Genomic DNA, 18987 nt, shown 5'->3' with positions numbered 1-18987 from the left:
CATTTTTATTGAATTTATTGGGGTGACACTGATTAACAAAGTGATAAGGGGTCAGGTGCACAGTTCCACAACACATCATCTGTCCACTGTATACTGTGTTCACCACCCCAAGTCAAGTCTCCATCCATCGCCAGTTATCCCACCATACCCTCCTCCACCCCAGGAACCACCACACTGAACAACCCTATTTTATTTTCTTATCCTCACTTGAGGACATGCTTATTGACTTTAGTGAGCAGGGAAGGGAGGTAGAGAGGGAGAGAAACGCTGACATGAGGGAGAAACATTGATTGATTGCCTCTTGCATGCACCCCGACCAGGGATGGAACCTCAACCCAGGCATGTGTCCTGATCAGGAATCAAACCCATGACCTATTGGTCTACAAGACCACACTCCAATCAACTGAGCCACACTATCCAGAGCTGATCAACTCTACTTTCAAATAAGATCACATTCAGAACTATTGGAGATTAGGACTTCAATATATGAATGTAGGGGACAGGGCACAATACAAACTATGGTAACTATGGATTATAGTACTAATAAATTAGTATCTAAGACTTTTTAAAATAACCCAAACTCTACCTCTAACATTGTTTGTTGTCGGACTTGTTCCTTGGGTAAAAGATGCTTCTTCTAGAACATGAACCTGGCACTTTGGCTTATCAGTTGTGTCTCCATGCTTTGCCACTAGAGGGAAGCATCATTTTGCCGTAGTTTTTTCTGTGGTTAAGCTTAATACACGGTATCTTCAGTACTCAGCCATTCATCCATAATGTAGGCATCAGATGCGAAATAAATTTAGCCACATTTCTTGGGGGTTAGGGAGCAGGCCAGGTATATGCTGGGAAGAATTATGTGACTTGGTCATCTCTGTCCTGGTGATCCTTCTCTTGTATTTCTGCTATGGACTGAATGTTTGTGTCCCCTCAGATTTCTTATGTTGAACCTCTAATCCCCAGTGTAAGATCTGAAGGCTTTTGAGAGGTGATTAGATTATCAGTGTGGAGCCCTCATAAGGGAACTATGACCTTATGAAGAAGAAAGTGGAGAGAGAGAGAATCTGTCTCCACCATGTGAAGATATAAGATGGCTGCCACCTGCAAACCAGGAAGCAGGCCTTTACCAGACACCAGATCTGCTGGTGCCTTGACCTTGGACTTCCCAGAATCCAGACCTGTGAGAAATAAATGCTTGTTGTTTAACCTCCCCAGTCTATGATAGTCTACTATAGCAGCTCAAACTCACCAAGACAGTTTCACACAGGAATTATTAAATCACCAGAGATACTCAAACAGAAGTCAAAGTCTCCCTCCTGCATGGGACACTTGTGTGGGGATCAGGGGTGGGGGACGGATGGTCTGTAGAACAAGGCAGGTGCATTTAAGAAGGAACTGAAATATCCGCTGTGCAGCAGTGTAACCTCTGAAGTGGGAAGAGCCCTCATGTCTGCTATTAGCAGACTTCCATCCCAGCATGGGCTTGACCTCTGACTGACTGCACGACCCTGGACAAGTCACTAACTCTCTAGTCTCAGCAGCCTCACCTACAATCTTTTTCTTTGACTTGATCTCTTCTTTCTGCTCCTATAGCTCACTTTCCAGTGCTACAGTTTCAGGATTCCTTGGGTGCTACAGAAGAGACAAAAGAAGTGTGGTTGTCTTTAGAGTATTATAGTGAGAAGGTAGAATTTATGTGTAGCTAATCAGAGGGCTGGACAGCGTGCGATCCACTGTTACTCTGGGATCTGTGCTACCAGATTTTATAGACAGAAGAGAGTGGTATAGAGCAGTAGAGAAGAAATCTTGAACTGAGCCTTCCAGAACCACCAGAAGTTAAGCTGTAAGGAGGAGGGAATTGAGGCTAGTTTATCCAGTATTGATGTGAAAATTAAAATGAACATGTTTGGGGCACAAAGAACAAGTCAGCCTGAACGGTATGAGGGTTGTGTTGAATGATATGAGAACATAATAGCCTGTCAAAGTATACTCAGACATGACCAAATCTTGGTATATTTAGGCCTGATAAACTCTGCTGGGTTTATCAGGCCCAAATATCCCTGACAACTCCCTGAGACCCTGCCCCACCACAAAGGTCTACAAGCACCCAGTGGGTGGTAGCTAGACTTGGTATACCCTGGGACATTTCCTGAGTGGCCTCAGACCCAGCACTGCCACTTCAGTTTGAACCTGTATCAATCTGGCGAGTACCATTCACTCCTACCTGGTAAATCACTGAGAACTGGCCTCATGAAACTCGAATACTGCCAGAGGCTCTTTCAGTGACTGAGTCTATCAGGCAGCCAGCAGGCATTGGCAGGTGGAGGTGGATCTTGGGGTGCCTTGGGAATTTTTTTGCTGACATGCCCTTGGTACCAGTGCTGGTAACAGCTGGCCTAGGTGCACAGCTTGATCCTTCCTGCATACACAAAGGCCAAGCACAGGCAACCACAGATTTCTTTGAAATGTTACTGTTTGATCCTTGCCGCCCTGTATAGGAATATTACAGGGTGTATTACAACCCACTAAAAGCCCTTGGAGGAAGGGGCTCAAGGCCTTTTTCTCCTGAGAAACTGGCCACTGTTCAAGGCCTTTTTCCTCTGGGAAAATGGCCACCTCTCCTCCCCAAGCAGATCACATCATGTCTGTCATGTTTACTCTCATCTGTGGGGGTTGGGGGGACTTGCGAGGAAAGTCACCCCCATAGGTGCTGAGGCAAATTACACTTCATGTAGTAATTTGCCTACACTTCATGTAGTGTAATTACACCAGCACAGCAGCTCATACACTGTGGTCAGGGTCAATCCTCACAGTCAGCCAGCCTGAGGGTCAAGCTCACACATGAATGAGCCAATAGCAATCAAGGCTCAGTTACAACAGGAGGGCCTGCTAACCCAAACTCCTCTCCTTCTCAAACTCTTCCAAAAAATTCAAGAGGAAGACTGCCAAGCTCATTTTATGAAGCCAGCATTATTCTAATTCCAAAACCAGATAAAAGGACTACAAGAAAAGAAAATTATAGGCCAATATCCTTGATGAACATAGATGATAAAATCCTCAATAATATATTAGAAAACCAGATTCAGCAAAATATTGAAAAGATCACACACCATGATCAAGTGGACTTTATTCTAAGGTTGCAAAGTTGGTACAATATCCACAAATCAATAAATGTGATACACCACATAAACAGAATGAAGGCTAAAAACACATGATCATGTCAATAGATGCAGAAAAAGTATTTGATAAAATCCGGCACCTGCTTACGATAGAAACTCAGCCACATGGGAATAAAGGGAGCATACCTCACCATAATAAATGTCATACACGAGAAACCTACAGCCAACTCAATGGGCAAAAACTACAAGTGTTTGCCTTAAGATCAGGAACAAGACAGGGATGTCTGCTTTCACTACTCTTATTCAACATAGTCCTGGAAGTCCTAGCCGCAGCTACCGAACAAGAAGAAGAAATAAAAGGCATTCAAATTGGAAAGAAGTAAAACTGTCATTATTTGCAGATGACATAATACTGTATACAGAAAACCCTAAATATTCTACTAAAAAACTACTAGACCTGATAAATTCACTAAAATAGCAGGATACAAAATAAATATCCAGAAATCAGTTGCATTTTTATATACCAATAACAAATTATCAGAAAGTAAGAAAATAATCCCATTTACAATTGCATCAGACATAAAAGCAGCCCAAGCCACTGTGGCTCACTTGGTTGGGAATCGTCCTGCAAACTGAAAGTTCTGAGTTTGATTCCCAGTCAGGGCACAGGCCTGAATTTTGGTTTTGCTTTATCATTGGGGTGCATGCAGAAGGCAACTGATCAAATGTTTCTCCCCTTTCCTTTCTTCTCCCCATTCCCCTCTTTCCAGATAGGAAGTACATGAAAGAAAAAGTTCAGGGCTACATCAAGTCCAGTAGTCTTTGCTCTTAGAAGGAAATGTATTTAAATATCATAAGAGCTAAAGAATAACAAAATCACATCAAGTGACGTGCCAGCCTGGGTGGGAGTTGCAGACTGTCATGAATAGGGAGAAAAGACAGATTATTTTAAGTGAGACTCCAGTTCAGGGAGGTGCCTTCAGCAGGCTGAGAGACAACCTGCATGGAGGGTTTGGTGTACTAACTGTAAATAACAGATTCAGCATGCACCATTAGGGCCACCGTCGAGAATGCTGTCCCCTACAATATCATCATGAACATCTCAACCAGTGGACTACGTTCCCCAACATTGCCTGCCGTAAGCAAATCATTTTGCTTGTTTTAAAATGGAGATTTAAAATAAGTGTACAGAAATGTGTAAGAGAATCAAAACCACAACACTGATATTTTGTGTTAAGGAACATGTTTAGCATTTTAAGGATTTATAATTTTCTTGATGATTTTCTCTGTGCAGGTTAGAAGTCCCATTTATAAATATGCAATTGAGTAACAGACTTAGGCTTGTGATATTAAATTGAATTTTCACTAAGTTTACACACAATATTAAAATAGTCAAGAAAACCTAAGTGTCACTACATTTATAAGTTTAATTTATAAGAAGTGTGAGATTAACTTAACTTGGGAAGATCTGTTAGTTAATTGAAGTGTTAAGAATACCAAAAATACTTAACTTATCAATACATTTTAAGATGTTTAAAGAGAAATTTAATTATCTAAAACTGTGCCCAAACATTACAGTGTTCTTAGCATCGGGTTTTAGAATTTGCTTGGATTATGTAACCTGGGGAGAATTTCAGTGAAGATGTAGGCACAGGTAAAACAGCAACCCTGCTCACACAACCACATCAAAGTTACAACTAAACTAGGAAACAACCATCACTCAGAACCATCAGAAACTGAGTGGAATGGAAGTCTGACAGCTATGGAATCAAAGAAACCACATCTACCCATACTGGTAGGAGGGGCACAGATGGGGATCTGTGGAATGGGCTGTCCCACACCCATGTGTGGTGGATGAACATTTGAGAGGGATATCACAGGAGTGAGGGGCCCTAGCCCCACACCAGGACCCTGAGCCCAGGGTTCCAGTAACAGGAAGATAAGTCCCCATAACTTCTGGCTGTAAAAACCAGCAGGGATTGCATCAGCAGAAGAAACTCCTGGGTTCCCAAGCATCTTTTGTTAGAAGACCTACTCATGGACTTATTCAGACTCATACCCTTTGAGCTCCAGCACTGAAGTAGCAGTTTGCAAGGCACCAGTGGCATATGGAGAAGAATGAGTATTTAGCATCAGGGTGAGAGCTGGGGGACAGTGTTCTCCCAGACAGCATGACAGGCAGAGGCCATTGTTCCTTTTCTGAACCCTCCACCGCAGAGCCACAGAGCCAGTAGGCAGGTGTCATACCTGAGACTCTATCAACCTGGATTACACTGTTTGCCCTGCCTGGTGATTCCCTGAGGTTCTACCTCAACCAACTTATGGGCCCACTTAGGCTGCTAACAGTGACTATTTCTTCTAAATGTCTTGTCTTTGCTCATGCTCCACATCTTTCTAAATACTCTCAAACAATCAACAGCCAGTTTCAGTGAGCCCCCAGTCCCTGTACCTCTTATTCAGTGACCTGAGGCCCAGCACTAGCAGCAACCAGCCAAGGTTCGCAGCTTGGCTTCACCTGGGAATCCTCAAGCCCAGCACAAATAGCAGCCATTTGCAGATTGCTTTGCAGCCCAACATAGGTAGCCTGGGGCAGAACATAGGTGGTGGCTGATCTTAGTCTGCACCACCTGGGAAAACCCAGAGCCTGAGTACCCAGTGGACAACTACAGACCACAATGAAGCACCATCACACTGCCCCTACACAGCTGATACTCCCCAGAGGATGGAGGTTGGTAGTCAGTGATCATAATAAGTCCTTGAAGCTGAATGATTTGAGTATATCCCTCCACTGGCCTGCTAACAGTGATCAAGACTCAAATACAAGAGGAGACTGTACTCAGCCTACATGGAGGGTGCACTTCATATACCCAGCTTGGGTGATGGGGGAGGCTATGCCACTGAACCCTACAGGACACCTACTACATTAGGCTACACTACCAAGACACAAAGTCAAAGCAGCTCTACATAATAAACAGAAAAAAAAAACAAACAAACAGAGAGAAGCTGCCAAAATGAGGAGACAAAAAAGAAACATGGCCCAAATGAAAGAACAGATCAAAAGTCCAGAAAAAGAGCTAAACAAAATGGAGATAAGCAATCTGTCAGATGCAGAGGTCAAATCACTGGTTATAAGAATGATAAAGGAATGTAATGAGGACCTCAATGGCATAAAAAAGATCCAGTCAGAAACAAAGGATACACAAGTTGAAATAAAGAACAATTTACAGGGAGACAACAGTAGAGAGGATGAAGCCAAGAATCAAATCAATGATACAGAACATAAGGAAGAAAAAATAACCAATCAGAACAAAATTAAAAAAGAACCCCCCAAAACAGTGTAAGGAGCTTCTGGGACAACTTCAAGAGGACCAACATTCTCATCATAGGGATGCCAGATGGAGAAGAGAAAGAGCAAGAAATCGAAAATCTATTTAACAAGATAATGAAGACAACTTTCTTAATTTGGAGAAGGAAACAGACATGCAAGTTCAGGAAGCACAGAGAGTTCTAAACAAGATGGACACAGCAAAGCCCACAACAAGACACATCACAATCAAAATGCCAAAGATTTAACATAAACACCAAGTCTTAAAAGCAGGAAGAGAAAAGCAGTTAGTTATCTAAGGGGAATTCTCAGAAGACTGTCAGTGATTTCTCAAAAGAAACTTTGCAGTCTGGAAGGGACTGGCAAGAAGGAATCAAAGTGATGAAAAACAGGGACTTACAACTAAAATTGTTCTACCAGCAAAGCTATCATTTAGAATTGAAGGGCAGATAAAATGCTTCCCAGACAAGAAAAAACTAAAGGAGTTCACCATCACCAAGCCTTTATTATATGAACTGTTAAAGAGACTTATTTAAGATCAAACTATGAATAATAAAATGATGATAAATACATATCTGGTCAACACTGAAGTTTAAAAAAAAACTAAGCAAACAAGAACTGAAGAATCATGGATACAGAGAGCGTTTTGGTGGTTGTCAAATGGGAGGCTGATGTTGGGGAATGGATGAAGAGGTGAGGGGATTAAGAAGACAAATTGGTGGTTACAGAATAGTCATTGATGTAAAGTACAGTATGGGAAATGGAGAAGCCAAAGAACTTCCACACATGACCCATGAACATGAACAAATGTGTGGGGATTGCCTCAGGGAGTCAGGGGTGCTGGATGGAGGGGGGACCAAGGGGGTAAAAAACTGGGACAACTGTAATAGCATAATCAAGAAAATATAATAAAAATGATATTATTTTACCCTACTCATAAAAATGTAATGAACTATATTATCATAAGCATGAAAAAGAATGTACTTAAGTTAAAATAGAATGCTAATATCCATAAATTGAACTTAGAGCTATAAGAATTAAGTTTTCTCAGTTTTACTAGTTTAGTCCATAAACCCAGTCATTCTATTCACTGAATGTCTCTCCAAGCTTAAAGCAAAAATCTTCCTTTATTGCCATTTATTTAGGCAATTTTTTTTCTATTATCTCATGCTTTTTATCTTTATTCTCTCAATTTTCTCCATCCAGAATTCACATGAGTCAGAATGGAAAATTTCTGGATCTATTCTCCATATGTAAGAACTTTTATACTTTTTATCTATTGACTTCTTGTATTTTGCAAGATTTTCCACACTTTTCAGCTTTTATTTCCATTGTTCTTATTGTCCCCAGTGACTCATGCAGTACCTGATTTATCCACATCCAAGATGCAATGAACACAGCCTTGAATGGTGAGCCCTATACTGACAAAAGGTGATAAGGAGTACAGCAAGATGGTCATTACCCAATGTCCCATTTCAACAATGAGCTGGAAGTTAAGGCAATCAGAGGCTGCTGTTTCCCAAGCAAAGGAGATTGAAGGCTACAGAAGTCATCAAGGAGTTGGTATCACATCAACAGCCAATGTTGATTTTGCACAGAGTTATTTAAGGAGTTTCTTTACTTTGAAACACAATAAAATACAATCAAATGATGCATGGGATAGCCACAAATGTGGGATTGGGAAAAGCTCAGGAACAAGACCCCAAGTTTTTGGAAGAGTTGTAATAAAACACAAATAAAAGGGAAGGCACCCTTCCCCAACTTCTTCCTTTGTGAAGGCTTCCATTAAATTATAACAATGGTGTTCAAATTTATTCCTGATTTCAGGTACTAGAGGCAGAAAGCCCCAGACTGTGGGCTTAGACCTAAACCAAATGTTCCTCCCCTGAGAACTCACTGGGTTGCCTTTCTCTAGTGTTCTCTCTACGCAGAGAGTAGAGGAATGGACATTTCTGCTCTCTCATAAAGACTTGGAATATTTGCATTTATAGTTTTCAAAAGTCCAGCCTTAACCTAGTTCATAATTATTCCTAGAGTTCCTTCTCAGGCCTAGATACCAGGATTGCCATTTTCATGTAATTGCAGCTGATGGCTCACTCACTCTTCTCTCTCTCTCTCTCTCTCTCTCTCTCCCTCCCTCCATCTCTATCTCTCTATTTTTAAATTATAGCCGACATACAGTATTATAGGTTTCAGGTGTACAACCCCATGATTAGACATTTATATAACTTATAAAGTGGTCACCCCAGTAAATCTAGTGCTCATCTGACACCATACAGAGTTATTAAAATAGCATTTACTGTATCCCCTGTGCTGTACTTGACATCCCCATGACTAATCTGCAACTACCAATTTGTACTGCTAACTCCCTTCACCTTTTTGATGGCTCACTTTTTTGAAACACAAAGTTGCCAAAGTCATAGAAACTTGCTGGACTAGAAAAGTGCCATGAGATACAGGATACACGTGGGCAGAAGCAAGGCCATGATCACCTGAGGACGGTGGCACATGGGCACTTCACACACCAAAAATGCAGTCACATCAACCGTTTTCAACTCTTACATTTAAGAAAACGAATGTGTTGGCAAACTGACTGATAGAAAAGCTAATGTGGGACTTCCGCCAAGATGGAGGCATAGGTGGAAACACCGTGCCTTCTCCCACAACCAAGTTTGAATAAAACAAAGGTTTGGAGAAACAAAGACACAACCAAAGGACAGAAAATTGAATTATACGGAAGTCCGACTACATCTAACCGNTGGACTAGAAAAGTGCCATGAGATACAGGATACACGTGGGCAGAAGCAAGGCCATGATCACCTGAGGATGGTGGCACATGGGCACTTCACACACCAAAAATGCAGTCACATCAACCGTTTTCAACTCTTACATTTAAGAAAACGAATGTGTTGGCAAACCGACTGATAGAAAAGCTAATGTGGGACTTCCGCCAAGATGGAGGCATAGGTGGAAACACTGTGCCTTCTCCCACAACCAAGTTTGAATACAACAAAGGTTTGGAGAAACAAAGACACAACCAAAGGACAGAAAATTGAATTATACGGAAGTCCGACTACATCTAACCGTTCAACGGGGACGGTAAGAGGGGCGGAGCCAGCAGCGAGCAGGGTCGGGCAGGACAGGGCCCCCGACCCAGGCGCGCAGGCAGATGAGAACCAGTTGGGGTGCGGGGCAGACCGCGGGCGCATATTCGCGCACAGTGAGACAGACCACGCAGGCCCCAGGGGGCGAGGGCTGACAGCGGTGGCACACTCACGAGCAGTGGGACGAAGCGCGTGGGCCCGGTGACGGCAGCAACTGCGGCACCGGTGAGGGCCGTGGCGGCATGCCGCTGCCCGCAGCAGCAAGGGTGGTCGCGAGGTGAGGCAAGGGACTTAAAAGAATGGAGAGGACCTTAAGCTCTGCTGGCAAATGGCAACTTTATTCAAGGAACTGCTGGCTTATATGCAGAACTGCAGTGGCCTGAGAACAATGTTGTTTTACAAAAGTTTGTACACTCCCGAAAGCTATCAAGAGGGCAAGATGTTCTCATATCCTGAGAACATTAGCCCAAAGATAGCAGTGTCCTCATGACTATCACTTTCTTGGAACATGACGCATATGCCAAGATCTTGTTCTTTTCTTCAAGGCTGAGAAGGAGAAGGTCCGGAAGATGTCAAGATACCCGCCGGCTCCAGGGACCAGAAACCAAGTCCCTCCACCATTTTCACAGTGGGGGACTCTGTCCTTGGTCCCCTGCGGCCTGGCGGGCTCCCACAGCGGCAGGCGGCGGACAGGACGCCATGGTCCCTCTTTGACCCCGCCCCCACATACAGCGTCACAACCCAGTGACTTAGTTGCCCTGCAATACCGGTGAGAGCCATTGTCGCTCTTTGACCCCGCCCCCACATACAACGTCACAACCCAGCGACTTAGTTGCCCTGTTCTAGTGAACATTTTAGGGCTCTGATCCTGCTATGGAACAGGCACGAACAACCCGAAAGATGGCACAAGAAGAACTCAAAGTCCAAGAGCCAATAACTCTAAGCGACCAAGAAATTGCCAGCCTCTCAGAAGCACAATTCAGGACACTATTTATCAGGATGCTCACAGAACTGGTAGATTATAGTCACAAATTAGAGGAACAAAGTCACAAATTAGAGGAATATATGAAGGCTAAACTAATTGAAATGAAGGGAGATGCACAGGAAACCAATAGTGATGGAAAGGAAACGGGGACTCAAATCAATGGAATGGACCAGAAGGAAGAACAAAACATCCCACCAGAAAGGAATGAAGAAATGAGAATTCAAAAAAATGAGGAGAGGCTTAGGAACCTCCAGGACATCTTTAAACGTTCCAACATCCGAATTATAGGGGTACCAGAAGGGGGAAAGAAACAGCCACGAGTGGAAAACATATTTGAACAAATAATAAAGGAGAACTTCCCCAGTCTGGCAAAGGAAATAGACTTCCAGGAAATCCAGGAAGCTCAGAGAGTGCCAAAGAAGTTGGACCCAAGAAGGAACACACCAAGGCACATCATAATTACATTAGCCAAGACCAAAATGAAGGAGAGAATCCTAGAAGCATCAAGGGATAAGGGGACAGTCACCTACAAAGGAGTACCCATCAGACTGTCAGCGGATTTCTCAAAAGAGACCTTACAGGCAAGAAGGGGCTGGAAAGAAGTATTCCAAGTCATGAAATCCAAAGACCTACAGCCAAGATTGCTTTATCCAGCAAAACTTTCATTTAGAATGGAAGGACAGATAAAGTGCTTCTCAGATAAGGTCAAGTTCAAGGAGTTCATCATCACCAAGCCCTTATTATATGAAATGCTAAAGGGACTTATATAAGAAAAAGAAGATGAAAAATATTAACAGTGAAAGGACAGCAAACACACAGCTATTAACAACCACACCTAAAACAAAAGCAAACCAAGAGGACAGCTAGATCAGGAGTGGAACCATAGAAATGAAGAACACATGGAGGGTTAGAAACAGGGGGGTGGGAGGGGGAGAAGGGGGGAGAAGGCACAGAAAATAGCATAGATGGTAGGTAGAAAATAGATAGGGGGGAGGGCGAGAATAGTGGGGGAAATATAGAATCCAATGAACTTGAGACACGTGGTTATAAACTAAGGGGGGCAGAATGGTGGGGGAGGGAGGGTGCGGGTGGAAGGGATTGAAGGGGGGAATAGAACAACTGTAATGGTATAATCAATAAAATATATTTTAAAAAAAAGAAAAGCTAATGTGTATGGAAAGAATACCAAGTGCTTAAAATTATTTATTTATCTGATAACCTTTATGTCTTTAGTTCTCTCATTAACACACCCAGTGAACTGTAGTAGATGATCACCCTCTGTATTGTATTGTTTAGAGCAGCGGCATCAGACTCATTTTCACTGGGGGCCACATCAGCCTCATGGTGGCCTTCAAGGGGCCGAAATGATTTTAGGACTGTATAAATGTAACTACTTCTTAACTGTTAAAGAGTTGACATCACATTGGACCCTTTGAAGGCAACCGCAAGGCTGACGTGGTCCCCGGTGAAAATGAGTTTGACACCCTTGGTTTAGACCTTCCTAAATGCTTTCCTGGAAAACAAGAACTGCACATTTTTCTAGTCATCACTTTTATAAACTAAGAATTTAAGCTGAAATATTTGCTAGTTGTATAGGAAAAAGGAAAATAAAAAATGACTAAGTCAAATTAATGCCCCCCCCCAAAATAATGAGTCCAGTTCTTTGGCATAAACAATCCACTCACCTCCCTCGTCAGTGTCACTGCGATCTCACCAAACAGGACGGCCTTCTGGATTTGGGAGTGTGCCGGAAGGCCAGGGAGCCTGTCAGAGTCCATTGCCCACGCTGCACTTCCAGCTGCCCACAAGACTGCTTCTTTTCCTTCGTCTTTGAGTCACCCTTCGAGGATTCCCAAAGCCCCCATCACGGCAGAGACTGGCCTTCTTAACGAACATTGCACAAAGTTAGCTATCTCCACGCTTCAGTTTTGTCTCAGTGACTCTAGATTTATAATCTGTGACATTCAGAAAGGGTCCCACCATTCACCCAATTCCATTCCCTTACTTCAGAGAGAAGGGCATGGTGATCGCTCAAGCCCCTGCGGCTGGTTAATGGGGGAGCCAGAGTTAGAAACAAGATTTCCTGACTCCATCAGGGTCTATTTAGCCCACACACTATGCAAGGACTCTGACTTTTTACCCACAGTTTCCATTAGAGGCCATTCCTGGTTCTATCCCTTCAACTATTTCAGCAGAGAAGATGGTATAGTGGCCACATTATGCTACTACTGGCCTTTTACTCTCTAAATAACTCTCCTTTCCCAGTCTCTTAAGGCAGACTTATGCTCTGGGGATCATCAATTTCATCTTCTCTCGAAGAGTGCACAACTCAGGATGGCTCCGGCTCTCTTTCCCCAGAGAACTCAGGTGCTACAGAAAGAGAAGTCTCACAGGAAAAGGAATTTCAGTGTCACACAGCTTTTTCTTCACGAGGTAAAGGTGCAGCCGAGAAACAAAAACAAAGGTCTGCGGTATCTGAGCCATGGTTCGTGTACTCATTTATTTCTCATCACAGCAACAAGATAAACAACTGTAGTTCCATGTTGAATGAGTTACAAATGGCAGTGAGCCCGGGAACCCTGAGCGTATCTACAAGGCAAATAAAACAAATGCATTTCATAGCATAAGCAACAAACTTTAGATGACGTGGGAAGAGTCACTCCAGGCCCTGAGTAGCAAGACTGAGCGCGAAATGAACTTCTCATCCAAAGTGTTTTTAAACCTAAAATAAAACATTTAAATTCAAATACTTTAGCAAAATTCTAAACACAACCAGTACACCAAGAATCATTCTTAGCCAAACAAAAGATCAAGAAACAAAACTGTGAATAAAAACAATGCAAAAAAGGTAAAGTTCATCCAGAAAGACTCGATGCCCATCAAAATCACATCTCTTCTTCTGATTCTTGTTCTCGTTCAACATTTTTCAGGAGTCCAACTTCTGAGGGGCAGAAACTGTTAAGTCGAGATTTGACGAACCTGAGGAGAATGAGAGGCATCTCATATTATGGTGTTTAAGATTAAAACCCCAGAGCAATGCATATGCATAATACCACAAACTCCAAATTATTTGTCCAAATGGGAGAGGCAGCCCAAAAGAGAAGCGCACTTTTGTTTGGCTTTGGTCACCCCTGAAATTTTCTTGTGGATTAAAGCAGGGTATAATAAGTAAACAGATGCAATATAGCTTTCGAATGCATAGTGTGATTATTTAATTAGGTATCTTCTGATGCCTCATTATTCACAACTTTTATCATTTCTAAAACAAAGAAGAGACTCTCTGGGCTGTAGCTGATTCAGAAGGAACCAAGCTAAACCAAGCTTTTCCAAGTCTGCACCTGGCTGTGTATTGCAGGTGGGAGCCTCCTTCAGAAAGGAAGTGCATAAGGGCATCTCCTTCCACATGTCAAATCTGGGCTGCGTTCCACAGGCAGCTGTGCTGCCTGGGATGGTCCACAATGAATTAGGAAGTTAGAAGTGCAATCTACCCTTGTGACTCTTCTCACAGATTAAGATAATCTGTAGAATTGGGGGAAGCAGTAATTACAATTTTTGACATTGGGAGATGCTAAGCTGTTTAGCAGCAGAAACTTAGCAGGCCCTCCCCTTTTCTGATGTAATGAGAACTAGAAAAAGTTTTTTCTGTGTATGATTATTTGTAAAGACATTGCACTGTGACCATATTGATAAAACATATCTAATTCCAGAAATACATAGGAATATGCTAACAAACTTGATAAACTAAACTATCGAAAACTATTCTTGTTTTATGAGAAACTTCACCAGCCTATCTGCATCTTTACCCTTATTTTCCGCCTTCCTTCTTCTTCCAGTGAAGGTCTGACCTGTTCCCATCAACATGCATTGTCTTTACTTGTGCTCTGAATCCCTCTAGAATACAACTTCAAAAGAGCAGAGACCTCATTTTATTTCCTGCCATAACCCCAACCAAAGTCTAAAACAATGCCTGGCCCATGATAGTGGCTCAATACATAGTTGATAAATCAATGGCCTTTGGGGCAATCTGCCAGGAGTTCATATTACTTACCTCTTCATAGATCATTCACAATTCTTCACTAACTGCCCCAGTACATAACAACAGCTGAGCAGTACTCAGTAATATCTGTTGACTCATTAGGAGCCAAGAAAAACTCAAAATCATTTGTCCTGATTATTCATTAACAATTGATGTTGCTTTCAACATCCTCAGCTCTCCAAGGCATTGTTCTCATGAGAGGCGAATAGTCTGAATTTAAAGTCTGGGGCAGAATTTGTGTCATTTTCTTTAAACCCACACAGTTATTTCCATATTGTACAACTTCAATGAATGCTAAATGAAATGGATTAACTAGTCAATTCAGTCATTAGGTTCATTCCTGGTAACTTTTGTGGAAGATGAAACAAAGACACGGCCTCTTGTTACAAGTAATTGTTAACAGAGACCCTAGTGATCTCTCCTGTCTCCCCTTCCTCCCCTTTGAACTGTATCCGTGGTGGCGACAAGCCGCCAAGATGAGGAAGGTTCAGATACTTTAAACAGGCTTTATCTGCACCCTGAAGCTCTAGGCATAGGCCACTGGAAACAGACTGAGGAATGGAGTAAGAACAGAACATACAAATAATTTCTGGGTCCTGGAATCAGGCAAATGCAGGGAAATAAGGTCAAGGTGTGTCTGGGCTTTTGTCCCCATATGTTCTGCTCAATTAGTATGAGAAAGAGCTGAGATTCTGGGTGTACTTCAGACCTGATCTGGAAATCAAACTTCTAGAAGGAAAACTATCATATGCCTGGACTTTTGTCATCTCTATTTTGTTCTTCAAAACCGCTCACATATATCATTGCTTGGAAAACCAGCCTGGAGATGGGCAACATTTCCCAACTCACAGAGAGTGCTTTTGAAATACTTCTGTGCAAGAGGTATTTAAATATGAAATATAGTAAAACCTGTAGTACTATCTCCAAACAGACAGGTTTCTCCGATGAGCTGTCATAATCCAGGCTGTAGGCATGGGGCTGGATGAGGCAATCTTTGAACTATCGTTCCAGAAAACTGGGGATTACAGCTTCACTTTTCAGATGCTTTCAGGGTAGTGGCTCCCTAACTCCATTTTGCTCCCTTGGTGATCTTTGGGCCACGTCAAACAGACTCTGACACAATGTCCTGAAAACCCATCACCTGTCACCATCACGAGTCATAAAGCACTCGACAGTCAAACCCCGACAAAGAGATTTTCAAAGCTCCTTAGGATTACAGGACGGAATCGGCCAGCTATGTGACCTTACTGCAAGTCAGTACTGAATCTTCACAATATTTTTTAAGCTACTTCTTAAGTTCATATCAAAATACATCAGAACACGAGCTCCCAGTCTTTTATTTTCAAGAGCGATATGAGAACAAAGCTTAAAAGGATATAAAACATGATTTCCCAACAAATGAAGTCTAGGTCCAAGTAACTCTGAAAGACATCTATTAAAATAGATTAAGTGTTCACTGAGTACCTACTATGTGTTTGAAAACGTGTCAAGAGCTGTGAGAAATATGTACAGGGTCTTTTCTCCATGACAACACAACCTAGCTAACCAATAAGACTGGCGTGCACTAAGCTTAAACATCACATGATAGATCACAATTGTTAAAATGTGTGGTAGGGACTAAAGTGCTATAAAAACTCATGAAGAGAGATAAGCAAGGGCTAGAATAATCACGGAAGTTTTTGTAGATGAGATAAGCATTTAATTTGGATATGCCAGATACAAAAGGTTAAAGGGAGGGCACTCAGAGGTTGAAAAAATAAACATGCATTTCTGTTTTCTAGAGAACTGTAAGCAGACATTTGAGTCCTTAGGGGTCTGAAGGTTTTTGAAACAGGAAAAGACAGTAGTCTTCATTTGACTCTGGAAATGAGCCGACATGCGGTAGAGAGGCTCCCTGAGTGCCAGCATTGATCTTGGAAGTTGCCCAGCCCCTAAGGAGATGAGGCCCAGATGTCAGCCTAGAACAACAGAGGAAGAAGCCAAGTTTCACTCAGCCAGCCTTAACAACCAGCTCACACACATACTTTGGGGAGTAGGGGCGGGAATGGAATAGGGCTAATAGGAATTAATCAATGAGAAGATAAAATTTCCCTGCTCCCAAAGCACTTAGACCTCTACAAAGAGGCAACCACAGATCAGAGTGGGCTGACCCGAAGCCTTGCAAAGACACGTGGGAACCATTTTCTTAATGGTTTCCTTACTCAGAGAATCAACACCAAACTGTTTCAGAAGCTCAAAGAGCAGAGCAGGAGAGGTGACGTGGGGTACAAGTCTAGAGAGAAAAGTGAAAACTAGCTTTGGCCAAGGCTGAGACCCCACTGGGCCAGAAGCAGCTCCTGCCTTTCAGGAATCTAGAGAACCTGCCATATGGGTACTGTCCAATATGGTGTTCACTATGAATGTGGATGTTTAAATCAATTAAAGTTAATGTGGCACTAGGAACATGGCGACATGCTCAATAACCACACATAGCTCATGACTACCATAATAAAGAAGGCAGATAAAGAATATTTTGATCAGTGTTGAGGTCTGAAGGATTAGGTATGTGAGACTGTGTGCCTCATAGTTAGGATAGGCCAGGCCACTCAACTGTGGTTTGGCATTAGCTACCTTAGAGAGAGGACTTACATTCCCCACTTCCTGGTACTTCTCATCCTTCAAACTGCAGCTTAATTCTCAATTGTAAGGGAGCATCCTCTGAGTTCCAAAAGTGCTTTATTCTTCTAGTATATCCACTTACTGCATTGTACTTACGCTATCTGCCTCTCCCCATAAGGTCTATATTTATGCACTTTCCATACAGAAGAAAAAGGAGAAGAATAAGAATAATAAAAAGAACTTCCCGCTGAGCTCTTATCATGGCCTGAGCAGTTTGAATACATGATCTTATTGCGGTACTATTATTGTCCCCAATTTGTAACAAAAAAGAACACAAAAACAAAAAAAGAAAAACTGAGACTTAACATGCCTAAATAATCTGCCTGAAGTCATACAGCTGATAACAGCAGAGCTAAGAATCTGTGTTCTTATCAGTCAGCTCTGTTGCCCCTCACCCATCATGAATCATTGTATTAGGGTCCCTGTAAAAACATGCACTGTCCAACAAAATCTTACTTTTAGAGTATCAGAGTACGTGTCAAATTGGTCAGGTACTCAAATTCCGTGAGAGACAAACACGTTGGTCATAAGGGTGACACCAAGCCTGGGAAGTGCTATCAGCGATGTCCACACGGGCAAACAGAGGGCTCACTCGCTGCAGGTGCGGGGAGGACCATGTAGAAGAGGGGCCAGCGTGTGCAAAGGCATGGAGGCACAGGGGAGGCGATGAAGGGTGAGTCACAGATCAGAGGGTCAGCAGAGACACTGCTGAGCTGCTCTAACGGTAAGCCACCCTTTATTCTTTCTATTGGAAATTTCTGTGTTTGCAGTTAATTTTCTGCTACATCACCCTGCCTCGTGGAATGCTAAAAATTAAAATTGTCTTTGAATTTTAAGTGCAATACTATCAAGTCTTGTTGGTCAAACACTAAGCAACAGAACTTCCACAAACAAAAATCGTGACTTACCAGATGACAAAAGCATAAATCATTCCAATGATGATAAGGCTGAAAGCATGATGCCAACAGAGGCATATGGTGAGAAACATCATGTTTTCATGATCCATTAGATCCCATGCAGGGCCTCCACTGGGTGGGTAGAGGACAAAACCAATCTGCAATTTAAAACAAGAAGCACACATAGAAATAATCAACTACTTTTCAAAATGCCCGGTTCCAAGATTAATGGAAGCTAAGACAACTCCCATTATCTGAAATATTACAGATGAGACATCAGGGTTTATTGCTTGTTTTAGTAATATAGACAGTACTCAGTAGCTCATGATTTTGCAAAAAGAAATTAAGGACATTTTAAGTTCAATTTCAAAATATGAATAGTAATTATCTCTGGTGAGTGGTAGATTTTCAGAGAATGTGCTTTGGGTTGCAGGTGGTAGAGTTTCACCCAGTCACTTCAAAATTAGAATACAAAAGGTTTTAAAATAAGTAGGTGCCCACAACTAACACTATAATCCATGATGAAAACCTGCAAGATTTCCCCCTAAGATTAAGACAAGGTGTCTGATTTCACCATTTCTATTCAACATTTTACTAGAAATTATAGTCAGAGAAACTAGGCATGAGAAATAAATAACATCTGGGGGGCAAAGGTAGAAGTAAAATTACCTAAATTTACAGATGACATGTATATAAACACCCATAAAGAATCCACACAAAAAATGTTAGAACTAAAAGTCAGCATCTTTGTAGGATACAAAAATCAACATGTAAAAGTCAGTTGTATTTTCATACACATGCAATGAGCAAACCAAAAATTAAATTAAGAAAACAATTCCACTTGCAATAGCATTGGAAAGAATA

At 42.1% G+C, this 18987-nt stretch overlaps 1 protein-coding gene across 4 annotated transcripts in view; it reads right to left on the bottom strand.

The window, feature by feature from the left end:
• Nucleotides 1-13014: 13014 nt before the first annotated feature.
• Nucleotides 13015-18987, bottom strand: part of TMEM45A (transmembrane protein 45A) — a 56860-nt gene continuing 50887 nt past the window's right edge. For 3 of the 4 annotated variants that reach the window (XM_037058943.1, XM_037058946.1, XM_037058944.1), the window contains 2 exons: nt 18136-18281; nt 16259-16527 (listed from right to left, as the gene is read on the bottom strand). In XM_037058943.1, the coding sequence (XP_036914838.1) occupies nt 16377-16527; nt 18136-18281 (297 nt within the window). In that variant the 3' untranslated portion in view covers nt 16259-16376. Of the gene's footprint in view, nt 13513-16258; nt 16528-18135; nt 18282-18987 lie in introns of those variants that run through there. The other variant, XM_037058947.1, reaches the window with a different exon arrangement.

This window comes from Sturnira hondurensis, unplaced genomic scaffold (assembly GCF_014824575.4).
Source record: "Sturnira hondurensis isolate 20B ecotype Veracruz unplaced genomic scaffold, ASM1482457v3 Scaffold0010428, whole genome shotgun sequence".
NCBI classification, from domain to species: domain Eukaryota; kingdom Metazoa; phylum Chordata; class Mammalia; order Chiroptera; family Phyllostomidae; genus Sturnira; species Sturnira hondurensis.
The sequence above is the reverse complement of the archived record's forward strand: the minus strand, read 5'-3'. Positions and strand labels throughout refer to the sequence as shown.